Source organism: Mesocricetus auratus, unplaced genomic scaffold (genome assembly GCF_017639785.1).
Source record: "Mesocricetus auratus isolate SY011 unplaced genomic scaffold, BCM_Maur_2.0 Super-Scaffold_4256, whole genome shotgun sequence".
Taxonomy (NCBI): Eukaryota; Metazoa; Chordata; class Mammalia; order Rodentia; family Cricetidae; genus Mesocricetus; species Mesocricetus auratus.
In genome coordinates, this window is record NW_024429182.1 from 70,582,608 (window position 1) to 70,597,212 (window position 14,605).

At 41.1% G+C, this 14,605-nt stretch overlaps 1 protein-coding gene across 2 annotated transcripts in view; it reads left to right on the forward strand.

Annotated features, from left to right (window-relative positions):
- LOC110341288 (minichromosome maintenance complex binding protein) overlaps positions 1-14,605 on the forward strand; it is a 50,785-nt gene that overhangs the window by 20,018 nt on the left and 16,162 nt on the right. For both annotated transcript variants that reach the window (XM_040753304.1, XM_040753302.1), the window contains exons 5-8: positions 1,711-1,812; positions 6,651-6,795; positions 11,957-12,108; positions 13,873-13,973. In XM_040753304.1, the coding sequence (XP_040609238.1) occupies positions 1,711-1,812; positions 6,651-6,795; positions 11,957-12,108; positions 13,873-13,973 (500 nt within the window). The remainder of the gene's footprint in view (positions 1-1,710; positions 1,813-6,650; positions 6,796-11,956; positions 12,109-13,872; positions 13,974-14,605) is intronic.

Sequence of the window (14,605 nt, forward strand, 5' to 3'; positions counted from 1 at the left end):
ACTCCCTCAATTAAATACGATTAAATCTTACCCTGATTTTCTAGGGGAAGGTTGGTTTTTTTGGGGGGTGTGTTGTCAGAGATTAAAGAAGCATAGACCGTATGAAAGTAAAGCATGACCCTTACTAAATTGAGCAATACCCCCAACTTGAAAACACACCCTTTTGTGTAAGGATGTCACTGTGTAGCCTGACCGGCGTGGCCTGCAACTTGTATCCTTCTGCTTTCACTCACCAGGTGTTGGGTCTGCAGGTATGTTACTATCACACTTGACTTTACATCTGGGTTTTAAAACAAACTTCTCATTGCCACAAAGAAGTAATCTCCATATTAGTAACAGGGAATGCACATAGTATTGGATGTCATGTAGCTGCAAAAAGCATTAAGTTCATTTTGACACCTGTTCAGCGGGTGGTGTCTTGGCTGGGGCTGTGAAAATTTATTTTTATTTTAACAATAAAAGGGACTGTTAGCACAGCTAGAGAAACCAGACAGCTAGCAGTGCCTCCTGCCATTTGCTTTTGTTTTTATGTTTTCTGTTGAAAGGCAGACCTTAATTGCCAGTTGTTGGGAAGAAAATAAAGATCCCAGGTGGGGTTAAAGCAGGCTGGTCAGTAGGAAGGTGAGGCCTCTGTGCTTACCTTTTCTGGGTTCAGCTCTCTACTTTATGGATCCAGAACCTTTGTTTTTCCATCTTAGGACTATTTCTTTTTTTATCAGGCAGGTGTATTAAGGAAAACTCCTCACAGCTTTTAAAATAAATATTTAGATTGCTCTCCCTGGGGAGTAAGGTCTAGATTTTAAATCCATTTCAGAGGTAATCATACTGAGAATTTACTAAATTTTGTTGGCATAGGCTGAATTGGGTGGTTTCTATAAAGAGATTGAGTACTTTTGACATCTGGAGGTTCACTACAGCCAACCCCAGGAACCAAACCCAGGGCATCATACACATTAAGCAAGGTCTCTTTATCACCGAGTTCATGCTTGTCTTTAAAAGGATTTAGCTTCATAACTAGGGTGCTGTATGTTATGGCTTTGAGGAAAGCATTGCCTTGGCTATTATGTTTGAAAAGATTTCCCTTGTGTTTGTTTTTTAATATGCTGGCTTGAGATAACTCAGTGGGTAAGAGCAGTTGCTGCCAAGCGTGATGGCCATAGTTCAGTCCCTGAAACCCACACAGTGGAAGGAGAAAATCAACTTCTGTAGGTTGTCCTGTCTCTTCCATATGTAAGCCATAGCATGCACATGTCCCTCCTACCCACATACACAGTACATAATTGAAAAATATAGTAAAAATCGAAGTTGGAAAGCTGGATGTAGTGGCTCCCTCCTGTAATCCCTGAACTTGGGAGCCTGATGCAAGAGGATTGCCAAATGTTAGAGCCCGACACGAGCTAGAGTGACACCCTCCCACCCCACCCCACATCCCAAAAAAAGAAAAAGAAGGTAGTTTTGGAAGCATAGAGGGTGATTGTGTGGTGGTGATGGCATCTGCCTTTACCATGCTTGGGCATCTGAAGCGGAGGATCCCAAATTCTGTGCCAGCCAGAGCTGCACGTGGAGATGCTGGCTCATCAAAAAAAAAAAAAAAAAAAAAAAAAAAGGCAAGCTTGAATTGCTTGTGCTGATAACATTTACTTTGATTTTATAATACAAAAATGTATTTTTCTTAACAAAATTTTAAAAGTGCTTTTCTGTATCTCATAGCCTCAACAGGAACTTGACTTAAGCTCTCCACGATCTACCACTGCAGAAAGACAGACCTTCTACTGTGTTCCAGTGCCTGGGGAATCTTCATGGGTCAAAGAGATATCCTTTATCAGAACCTTACTATTTGCTGAGTGACTTAAATTTTTTTCTTAATTTAAAGGATCACAATTCATATTATAGAATTGTAACCCTGATGACATTATCCAGGAAAAAATGTGTTCATATACAAAGTATGTCTTTAATAAGATATAAATTTAACTATTATAGAGAAATATCTAAATTATGATATATCCATATAGTGAAATACTATTAAAATAGATTGAGATAGATTTATAGATAATTATTATGACAATAGGAGAAGGGTACAATTTGGAATTAGAATGCATTATATTTTAGTTTTTAAAGTTGTGTGTGTGTGTGTGTGTTTCTGCACTGAGTGTATGTGCACTACATGCTTACAGGAGGAGCCCATAGGGAAGTGGGAAAAATTTCACATCCTTGGAGTTACTTGGGTCCTTTGCAAGAACAGCCTGCATTCTTAACCACTGAGCCACCTCTCCAACCCCAGTAAGCTGTATCTTCAAATACATGTTCCAGTCATTTAGTTAAAACTGTTGGGTTTGGGGGGGGTTATTTTGTCTTCTGGTGATTATGTTTTGAGGCAAGGTCTCATGCAACTCAGGTGCCGGCCTTCAGTTCCTGATCTTCCTCCAACTGCTGGGGTTAATTACATCATGTGCCTCCAAGCCTGACCAGACTTGGACCTTTTAAACCTTTGCATAGTATTCCCTGTCTCTTTCAGTGTGTGTGGCTTCTCTAGTTTGGTTCTTCATCCTCAGTGCTGTTACTTTATTTTTCTTCTCCTGATCTATGTTGCCAGGAGTTTGTCAAATGTTCTCTCTAAAGAGTTCGGCCTCCTTTGATTACTATCCTTTCCTTTGATCTCATCCTTTCTATATTTATCTTTTCTTTTCCTTTTTACAGAGCTGAGGCTTAAACCCAGCCCCCTTTGTATGCTGGATAAGCCCTCAGCCCTGACCTACATCTTCAGATTTTTCTAGCTTCTTGAGCGGGACACTCAGTTATTGATTTCAGATTTTCTGATATTGACAGTTAGAATAAATAAGTAATAAATTAGAGCAATAAATTCTTCTGATCACTGCTTTGGTTTCTAGTCTTCCTTGTGATCTCTGACTGTCTCAACAGTGTCATTTTGTAGTCTCTCTTTTCTTTGTGTTACTATCATCTTGTATTTCATTTGTGTATAAACCATAGAGCCTGTGCTACTGGTATTTGTTTATGTGTATGTTTTTTGTTTTGTTTTTCTGTCTGCATATATGTCTGTGCACCAAGGGCGTGCCTTGTGCTCTAGGAGGCTAGAGGGGTTTATTAGATTTCCTGAGACTGGAGTTGGGGTTAAAGACAGTTATCAGCCACTGTTTGAGTGCTGGAGGTGGGACCAAGGCCCTCTCAAAGAACAGCCTGTGCTCTTAGCCACTGAGTCATCTTTCCAGCCTGTTTTAAATTAATTCATTAATTTGTTTACGTATTTATTTATAAAGCTATATTTAGGAGAGGGCATTGAATCCCCCGGAGCTGGAGTTACAGGTGTTTGATGTGAGTGCAGGGAACTGAACTCTGGCCCTCGGGCAGTAAGTAGTCTTAACTGCTAGCCATCTCTCTGGCACCTTGTTTGTCTTCATCATTTATACTTGCAATGTATTCACTATCTCCGGTTCGTTCATTCGTGTGTGTGTGTGGGGGAGAGATTATTTCCCTTAGATCCCTCCCCCCTTTTTAAAAGAACAGGTCTGAGGTGGTGAGCTCTTTCATGAAAGTTCAGTTCTTTTCACCTTCATTTTTGAAGATTTTCATTAAATGTAAAATTCTTGATTGACACATTTTGATAGTGTCTTAATGATACAGTGCCACCATCTCTTAGCTTCCATTCTTTTTTGATGAGAGGTTAGCTGTCATTCTTATTATTCCTCTCCTATAGTATGCCTTTTGTACTCCTGTTGCTACTTCTAAAATATTCTTTTCTCTTTTGTTTTCAGCCTTTTAACTATGGTGTGCCTGGGTATGGATTTTTTGGTTAGGAAGTTTGGGAGTTCCTGCCCTTTTCTTGGGAAATATACTTCTCTTAATGGGGTTTGGGTGAACTTTCCAGTTTCTGGATATTTTTCAGCAACACTTTTAGCCATTTCTTAAGGTATTTTTTTGTGTTCTTCAATCTCAGTACAAAACACAGACTGGACTGTATGAGTGCAAGTGTGTATACAGCTGGGGGTTTTGTTTGTTGTTTGTTAATGTGAGCTCTGGTAGGGAAGCACATTACTGACTGAAGTCTCTTCCCAGTCATTTTTTTGGAAAGTTGGTCACATAATTATAAGACTACTTGAACCTGGGTATTGGTGGTGCAGGCCTTTAATCCCAGCACTTGGGAGGCAGAGGCAGGCGGATCTCTATGAGTTCAAGACCAGCCTGGTCTACAAGAGCTAGTTCCAGGACAGCCTCCCAAACAATACATAGAAACCCTGTCTTGAAAAACAAACAAACAATAAAACAAGACTATATCTTTTCTTTTGATAGTCATCTTTTGTTCATTTTTGCTTTTTTCTTTCTTGGATTTTCTCTTTTGTTTCATTTTTTTCCGGGGGATTTTTGGTTTTTGGAGATAGGGTTTCTCTGTGTAATAGCCCTGGCTGTCCTGGAACTCTTTTTGTAGATCAGAATGGCCTCTGAGTGCTGAGGTTAACAGCCCTGGCTGTCCTGGAACTCTTTTTGTAGAGCAGGCTGGCCTCTGAGTGCTGGGGTTAAAGGCATGCCCTACCACCACCAGCTCTTGGTTTGTTTTTTTAATTCTTTTGCTAGAAGTTGAGCCCATTCCTTAGAAGCAGGCAAAGCATTCTCCCACAGAGAAAACGCCAATTAGTGGATTTTTGTTCTGTTGTATGATGGTTTTTTTCCCCTCATTTTGCTTTAGTTGAATTGTTATTGTTAACTTGTGTCCAGGTTCACTGAGTTTTTCCCCCCCCTCCATTCCTCGTCTATTAACAGACCACTCTTGTGTGTGAAGTGTGTTTCTGAGCGGTTTGGGAGTGGGGGCAGGGTCAACAGAGGTAGTTTGTGTTTTTGTTGTTTTCCTCATTTCACATCTTTCTTTTAGATCTGATTTTCCATCTGGTTATTTCAGTGTTTCTATTCTCTGAATAGTCCTCATCTGTTTACTTGTTTGTTTTTGTTTTGGGGATAGTATTTCATGTAGCCTAGGCTGGGCTTGAATTTAACTTTAACAGATTTTATTTTCAGATCTAATTTTCCATTTGGAGCTACCAGTGTTTACATTTCTCTGAATATTCCTTTTTTGTTTACTCATCTTTTTGGTTTTGAGACACTATTTCTTATAGCCTAGGTTGGACTAAAATTTGCCTTATTTCCAAGGATGGTGTTGAATTTCAGGTCATTCTATCTCTACCTCTAGAGTGCTGGGATTATTGGCTTGCACCATCACACTTGTTTTATGAGGTGACAGGGGTTAACTCAGGGGTTTATGCATGCTAGGTAACCATTCTGTCAACTGAGCTACATCTATCTGTAGCTCTATCCTTTAATACTGTGAGTTACCTTTCTGTTAAATCCCTACCCACTAATTCTAGAGTCTGTTATCTCTAGGTTTGTTTGCATTGCTTTACATATATGATAACAGGTCAGATTTTCCTGTTTCTTTAGTTGACTACTGTTTTATTATCTGCTAAAAAGCAGCATTGCAGTAGAGAGTTGAGTTTCCTGTCTTCAGAAGGGTTGAGTTTGGTTTTGGCACTTTGTATGTTGGATCAGGTTTTTTCTTGTTAAAGAATGGTTTAGGAACTTACCAAGATGGGTTATAGAGTTAACTCCTGGTCCATAAGACATAGTCCCAAACAACAACATGGGATGTGTCTAGCTCTTAAATGCCTGGGATGTTCTGCCAGGTCTGTGTTTGATGTTTGCATGCACAGTCTCCATTTAAGTTCTCTGCTGGGCCTTCAGGAATGAGAAACTTGAGTTAGAATCTGCAGCTTCGTGCTTGACTAGAGATAAAAATTCCTGGGTCTTCTGTCTACAACTGGTTCCTCTGGATACCCTTTTGCAAATTTCTGCTGCTTCTGTAACTCTGAGCACTAGGCTTTCTTTCTCCAACCAACAAGAGCTAGACTTCTTCTCATCTTTGCTACAGTTTGGAAGGTACTCCTGTAGCCAGAAGAATATGGAGTTTTTCCTTGGGTAGTGTCTCCTTATTCAAGAATCATAACCTTACCTTCACTGTTGTCCAATGCCTGCAGACAGATACTTTATCTGTGTTGTCCAGTTTTATTGTTTTTACTGAGAGGAGGTGGGGCATAGAACAAAACTTGTTATTTATATACCAAACCTGGAAGTCTAGCCTCCTTCCAAAAGTGTTATAGGAGCCGAGAGATGACTCAACTGTTGAGAACTCTGGCTGCAACCTGGCAATGGTAGCATGCTTCTCTAATTCCAGCACTCAGGAGGCAGAGGCAGGTGGATATCTGAGTTCGAGGCAGGCTTGGTCTCTAGAGCGAGTTCTAGGACATCCAGGGCTACACAGGGAAACCCTGTCTCAAAAAAAAAAAACCACCAAAACAAAAAGCAAAAAACCTGGCTGCTCTTGCAGAGCACCTGGGTTTGTTTCTCAGTATCTACATAGTCACTGAATGGTCTATAATTCCAGGTCTAGGGAATCTGACCTCCAAGGGCAGTGCATGCATGTGTTAATCAAACATACTTGCAGGCAAAACATTCATAAACATACAAATAAGTAAATCTTTAAAAAAACCTGTTAACTGAATTGTCAAATTCAGTTTTATAATCATGTAATTAGCATAATTTAGGATCATCTGGTTCAAGATGATTGTCTTCTTAACCTTCTATTTAACGCCTATGTCAATGCAAACCAAGCTCGAGTCAGTCCCTCAACTTCCTATACTCCCAGTCGGCACAAGAGGAGTTATGAAGATGATGAAGAAATGGACCTACAGCCCAGTAAACAGAAAGACCAACATGCAGGTGCCCAGCATGCAGGTAATGTGTACCCTCAGCTTCCTCTTGACAGCATAGCTCTAGATATGGGAACTGGTATGGTGTAATAACCTCATTTCATATTCATCGTAACTGGATGTTGTTGGTTAGGGTGAAGGTGGGTAGTAGAATTTTGACCTTGATGGTATGAGGCCCTAATTCCATCCCTAGTGTCTGGGGTGGGTGTGTTGTAGGCACTTTTGAGCATTTTTACAGTGAGTACTCTTTGGAAAGCTGCTCTGATGGATACTTTTAGTTTCAGGTGGTTGACTAGGGAAAAAAATGTTTTTCTGTCTTCATAATTGTCCCAACAATTGAAAGCATAATCGTTTTTGACCCTAAAAGTGACTTAGCTGAGCCACGTGTTGGTAGTACACTCCTTTAATCCCAGCAATCAGGAGGCAGAGGAAGGCAGATCTCTGTGAGTTCGAGGCCAGCCTGGTCTACAGAGAAAGTTCCAGGACAGCCTCCAAAACTACACAGGGAAACTCTGTCTTGAAAAACTAAAAAAAAAAAAAAAAAAAGACTTAGCTGAAAACATCCTTTCTTGCTTGCTTTTGGAACCACGGTAGTTCTGTTGATTTTTGTTGTTGTTATTTGTTTTGTTTTTCAAGGCAGGGTTTCTCTGTGTAGCTCTGGCTGTCCTGGAACTCACTCTGTAGTCTAGGCTTGCCTCAGACTCTGGGATTAAAGGAAGTATGTACCACCACCCCAGATTCAAGTACAGCTAATTCTAATGCACCCTGGAGACAGCAGGTGATGGTGTATAAAAGCTTAAGAATTCTGAATCCCCATGTATTATTTATTTCATTCTTGCACGTAATGAGCAGTGACTTTCTTCATATGGCAAGTAGACAAGTTTGTCTTTATTTATGGGTTAGTCACTTCCCTTCAGAAGTGAGAACCTCTGTCTTTAAAGTAGGATTGAGGGAGCTTATCAAACAGTCAAGAACATAAAGGTATACTGATAAATTTCATTTGGCTGTATTGTGAATTGGCATTTGTAATTGTATTTTATAGAGTTAGAATACTGATTTTTTTTTCTTTTTTTGCTGGGTTTGTTTTTTGAGACAAGGTTTCTCTGGGTAGTCTTGGCTATCCTGGAACTCACTCTATAGACCAGACTGGCTTGAACTCAGCAGAGATCCGTCCACCTGCCTCTGCCTCCTGAGTGCTGGTATATAAGTTGGGAGAGGACAGGAGCTGAGTGAGTCTGAGGTTTAGTAGAGATGGGTGCAGTCTGAGGTTTGTTGGATCGTTTCTTCATTCCTGAGCATTGGTGGAGGTGAGAACTCTAGGGGCTGGCTGCTTTGCTTCTCTGATCTCTAGCTGTTTTCTTTCTGTTCATTCATTCATTCATTCATTCAGTGGAGGGGTGCTTCTGTTTCTTCCCTTTTGTCTGAGTGTTGTGAACTTTCAAGATTTTGTACATTTGTGCGATGTGCTGCTTGTTAGTTTCTAGGTTTTTGTCTCAGGCTACATAGAATTTTTAAACTCTCCCATTTTGAGATCAGTAGAGTTAGGCAGCATTGTGAGAAGTAATACAGAGAGATCCAATAACCTTAATAGTGACACCTGTGTATTTCTAATCTTAATAGCATATTCTTTTCGTTTTTCTTATGGTAAAGAGGTTGGACCCCAGGGCCTCACACACTAGACAAGAGCCGCAGCCGTACCCTGGAGTACTTTTAATAGATCACAGCCAGGAAGTGGCTTTGAGAGGAGGATCCATCAGCTTTATTCAGAACTCGACAGTTTTGCAGGGGTAGACTTGTTTATACTTATTTCTGTGCAGTTTTACTCTGTGGAGTTTTATATAGCTACTACACCAGGCAAGATACAGCATAGTTCATTACCCAGGTTTCATACCTGTCCATCACAAGAATCATACATAGATAAAGTCACCCACTGTGTAAACTTTGGGGCTTGGCTTTTTCCATCCAGTGTATTTTTTTTTCTTGAAATCCGTCTAAATTGTTGCGTGTACCAGGTTTGCTTGCATTTTCAATTTTTGACTAGTATTCCATGGTGTAGCAGGCTATATTTTTATTCTAATTACTATCAGCCTCAAATCGTAACTTACTTTGGAAGCAGCCACTGTATGTATGTATGTATTTATTTATTTATTTATTTATTTATTTTTTTGAGACAGGGTTTCTCTGTGGCTTTGGAGGCTGTCCTGGAACTCACTTTGTAGACCAGGCTGGCCTCGAACTCACAGAGATGTATTTATATCTCTAGTAGTTGGTTAACTACTGAACCATTATTGCTATTTTCATTTTTGTTTGTTTATGAAACCCTGTTCTTTCTATGCAGTCCGGTTTATCCTGGAGCCCACTGTATAGGCCAGGCTGTTCGCAAACTTAGAACAGCTGTGACTGCTGCTATGACCCTTTAATTCAGTTCCTTATGTTATGGTGACCCCCACCCATAAAATTATTTTTGCCGGGTGGTGATGACGCATGCTTTTAATCCCAGCACTTGGGAGGCAGAGGCAGGCGGATCTCTGTGAGTTCAAGACCAGCCTGGTCTATAAGAGCTAGCTAGTTCCAGATCAGCCTCCAAAGCCACAGAGAAACCCTGTCTTGAAAACCCCCCCAAAAAGTTTTTTTCATTGCTACTTCATTTTGCTACTGTAATTTTGGTACTGTTATGAATCATAATATAAAAATCAGATACTCAGGATATCTGATATACAACCCCTGTTAAAAGGTCCAAGAGGGTCGTGACCCACGGGTTGAGAAGCATTGGGTTAAAGGTGTGTGCCTCTACACCTGGCTTAGTTTTTATTTTTTATTTATTTTTTTGGGTTTTTTTTTCAAGACAGGGTTTCTCTGTGGCTTTGGAGGCTGTCCTGGAACTCGCTTGGTAGTCCAGGCTGGTCTCGAACTTACAGAGATCTGCCTGCCTCTGCCTCCCAGTGCTGGGATTAAAGACGTGTGCCACCAATGCCCGGCTTAGTTTTTATTTTTACGTTTATTAACTTCATGTATGTTTGTGGATATCTTTGATATCTGAAGAACAGATGTTGTACCAACAACAGAAAACCTTGGGAGATAGTCTTTTCCTGTTTTAAGTAGGATAAAGTTACACAAAAAGAAATTCATGCTGGGCAGTGGAGGCAGAGATAGGCAGATCTCCATGAGTTCAAGGCCAATCTGGCTACAGAGCCAGTTCCAGGACAGCCAGAGCTACACAGATTTACTAAGTATTCAGACTAAGTCGGGGTTGATAAGATGACTTGGCAGGTATAACCACCCACCACCAAACCAGGCTGTCTGAGTTCCAATCCTCAGAAACTAGTTATTTATTTTAATATCCATTCTTGCCTGTTGGAGATACTCAAGTGACAATATCTGAATTTAAAATTTTTAAAAATGTATTTTGTTTGTGAATTTTTGCCTGCCTGTATGTCTGCACCACATGAATGCTCAGAGGTTAGAAGAGGGTATGAGGACCCCAGGAACTGGAGTTAGGGATGATTATGAACCATCACATGGGTGCTGGGAACTGAGTCTGGGTCCTCTGCAAGAGCAGCTAGTGCTCTAAGTCTTGAACTGTCTCCAGACCCCGAAATTAATATTTCTTTGCCATTTACAAGTTTTTTTTGTTTTTTGTTTTTTGTTTTGTTTTGTTTTTTTTTTTTTTTGGTTGCTGGGGATTGAACCCCGGTCCTCTGGAAGAACAGTCAGTGCTCTTAACCGTTGAGCCATCTCTCCAGCCCTTGTTTTGTTTTGTTTTGTTTTGTTTTTTGTTTTTACTTTTTTGAAACAGTGTTTTTCTTTGCAGTCCTAGCTGTCTTGGAGGTCAGATCCTCATGCCTTTGCCTCTAGAGTGCTAGGACTAAAGGCTTGTGCCACCACGCCTGGCTAAGATTGTATTTTAACTACATTTTTTCCTTCCTTTTCCTCCCTCCAAACTCTCTTGTATACCCCTCCCTGCTCTCCTTCAAATTCATGGCCTCTTTTTCATCAACTGTTATTTTCTGCATGTGTGTATTTATATATACATATATATTCCTAAATATAATCTGTTAAGAGCATGCAATGTTAATTGTATGCATGTTTTAAGGGATGACTGTTAGGCACTAGACAACCAATTTGTGTGCCCTTCCCTGGGGAGGGCCAACTCTCCTGTTCCCAGCTTCACTTTAGTTGTATGTGATTCTTTGTATAGGGCTGAAGTCTTATGGGCTTTTTCCCATGCTATTTGGCATGTTCTTTGGTGTCCTTGTTCAGTTCACATTTAGGTTGTCATGTTGGTGAGACTTTACAGGTGTACTTTCTGATGTTACAAGGAGACCCAATCTCACAGCAAAGTCCCTGGACATCTGGCTCTTAAAACCTTTCTGTCGCCTTTTCTGCAGTGTCCCCTGAGTCTTGTGCTCAGGGGTGGTTTTGTAGATGCACCCATTGGCACTGGTTTCCACAGCTGCATTTTGATTGTGGTTTTCTGTAGTACAAAGAGAAGTTTCCTTAATGAGGAGTGAAACTGCGCTTACTTGTGGGTGTAACGATAACTCTTCATAGATTGTTGTTAGGGATTGATGCTGATTTAGTACCATAGTGGTTGTAGATTCTCCTTCAGTATTCATAACTTGACTAGCACTGAGTAGTTAGCTGTGTTTCCAGTACTAGGCATGGTTTCCTTCTTGTTGAGTGGATCTTAGGTCCAATTAGAGAGCTGTTGGTTACGCTCAAGGTGTCCGTGCTACTATCGCACTCTTAGGTTTATTGTGTTGTCCTGGTCATTGATGTAGTTCATAAGTGTCATAGCTGGGGGGATGAAATTAATTTTTGAAAGTACTTACATGAGTGGGACATCATGGCTTACATCTAAAATCTTAATACTAAGAAGACTAAGACAGCAGGGTAAGTTCAGTGCCAGCCTGTATCACAGAGTGAGACACTGTGGTAAGCCAATACTCTGTCTCAAAAAATGAAAAGAAACAAAAGGCTTTCACTATGTTTGATGGAGTAGTTTGTTGCCATTTCATAGTAAGAAAATAATTAAATATTTTAGGTGTGTATCTATCTTTGTTCTGGTAGAAGTCAAGCGATGTTATTAAAATTAGACATGATTTATGTCAAACTTGAAAAGCACCTTTGGAATGTTCTTTTCTTTGGGCTTAGAAGTGACCTCATGCAATACTGTTTGAGTCTAGGGGGCCTCGGTGGCCTTCACTGGTGCGGAGAACCAAAGCGCTTAGAAACTGAAGCTTCCACTGGGCAACAGCTGAACTCCTTGAACCTCTCTTCCCCATTCGATCTGAACTTCCCCCTGCCAGGAGAGAAGGGCCCTGCCTGCCTTGTTAAGGTACAGCCTTTCCTTGCTCTATCCACAGATTCTACTACCTCAGAAATGAGGCATTAGAGAAGCTCATCACTTGCCTGAATTTTCTTCTGCCACTATAACAAATTATTCTAGAATTAGTCATTTCTAACAATGAGTTATTTAGTCCATAAGTCTGACATGAGAACTGGATAAAACCTAGAGGCTGTGCTCTCTTCTGGGGGCTCTAGAGGAATGGAGGGAGGACAGGATCTGGGTTTTGTCTTTTGCTTCATCCAGCTTTGAGAGGCTGCCTGTATTCCTTGGCTTCTCCATCTTTAAGACAGCAACACTGTGCTGGGCTTTGGTGGCGCACGCCTTTAATCCCAGCACTCGGGAGGCAGAAGCAGGTGGATCTCTGTGAGTTCCAGGCCAGCCTGGTCTACAGAGTGAGTTCCAGGACGGCCTCCAAAACCACAGAGAAACCCTTTCTCGAAAAACCAAAAAAGAAAAGAAAAGAAAAAAAAAGACAGCAACACTGCACCTTTTTGACCATATTTTTTTTGTAGTCATATTTCCATTAGAAAAGGTTCTCTCTTTGACACTGAGCCCCACTTAGATGATCCAGAGTCCTTGAGCACAGCTGCAAGTTCCCTTTGCATGTGAGGTAACATACTTAGCATTCCAGTGGTTGGGCTGTAACCATCTTTCAGGACTCTTTATTTTGGCTACCACAACACACAGCACTCAGGAGGCAGAGGCAGGCAGATCTCTCTGAATTCAAGGCCAGCCTGATCTACAGAGTGAGTTCCAGGACAGCCAGGACTGTTTCACAGAGAAACCCTGTCTTAAAAAAAAAGAAAAAAGGCAACATGGAGCCTGGTTTGGTGTCATGCCTGTAATCCCAGTGCTCAGAGAATAAAGGAAGAAGGGCAGAGAATTCAAACCAGTCTGAGCTGCACAGTGAGACCCTGTGTCTTAGTCAGGGTTACTATTGCCATGACCAAAAGCGAGTTGGGAGGAAAGGGTTTATTTAGCTTATACGTCCATATTAGTTTATCATCGAAGGGAGCTGGGACAGGAACTTAAGTAGGGCAGAAACCTGGAGGCAGGAGCTGATGCAGAGAAGAGCTGCTTACTGATTTGTTCCTCATGGCTCACTCAGCCTGCTTATACAACCCAGGACCACTAGCCTACTGATAGCCCCACCCACAATAGACTGGACCCTCCCACATCAAACACTAATTAAGAAAAATGCCCTACAGCCTAGTCTTATCTACAGCCCAGTCTTATGGAGGCATTTTTTCTCAATTGAGACGCCTTTCTTCACTGATGACTCTAGATTGTGTCAGGTTGACATAAAACCAGCCAGCACACCCCGTTTCACAAACAAAAGGGGAGAAAGTCATATTAAAAAGTGGAACAACTTTTAAATTCATATCCGCTTCCTTCCTATGTCATTTCTAACTTCATAATATTTTATTTCTGCTACTTTACCTTTCTTTTCAAAACCCACTTCTCAAACTGATTGTAGCATCTTATACCATCAATCCCCACGCTTGGGAGACAGAGGCCTGGGGATTACTTTGAGTCCAAGGTCAGTGTGGGCCACATAGAAAGTATTGGACCAGCCAGGTAGGCTCTGCAGTAGATGTACCTGGCTGGTTCTGGTTTAGCTTTTGATTGACTGCCAGCCTCTGTGGGAGCATGGTTGTTCACATGCTTGCTGAGTTAGCTGTTTGGCCGACAAGTTCCTGGCTGCTTTTGGTTATGTCTGTCAGTGTTAACCCGATTTTATGTTGTCATCAGGTCTATGAAGATTGGGATTGCTTCAAAGTCAATGATGTTCTTGAGTTATATGGTGTGCTGTCTGTGGATCCTGTCCTGAGCATACTGAATAATGAAGAAAGGTGAGTCTGTTTGCTAGGTTTTTCTTTGCTACTTTTTCACCTCAGAAAACTGGCAGATAGTTATAAAGAACTTCCTTTCCTGTCTTCAGATTTACCAGTTGCCACTGCCCATGCCCCATGTGCTTGTCATTACTGATGCTGGTGTACCGCCCTCACTTCATCCCTGCAGCCTTGCCAGGCTGTGTCTCATCCATGAGAGTGTTGTTACTGCCAATCACTCGGTTAAGGGGTGTCTCCTGTCGTGTTAGTGCTTTTCACTTCGTTATTAGTAATTTGAAAGATACTTTATGTGAATGTCCAGCATCTCAGCATCTGTCGACTTGTGTCTCTCAAAGGTTTTTCAATAACTTTGTCTCTGCTACAGTAGCTGTTTTCCACTGTGCCACTCCTACAGTTGTTATTCAAGAAAATTCTTTGTGTCAGTATGGAACTAATAGACTCTCATTTTATTCAATATCAGTATGTCATTTGAAACTCAGATTTTCCCAGATTTAGCTAGTAGGAGCCACAGTGAACAAACTATGTAGCATACTTTCTTTTGACCACCAACCAGCTCCCAAATCATGACACAGAGACTTATTAGTTATGCATGCTCAGCCTTAGCTTATTCCTGTCCAACTAGCTATTATAGC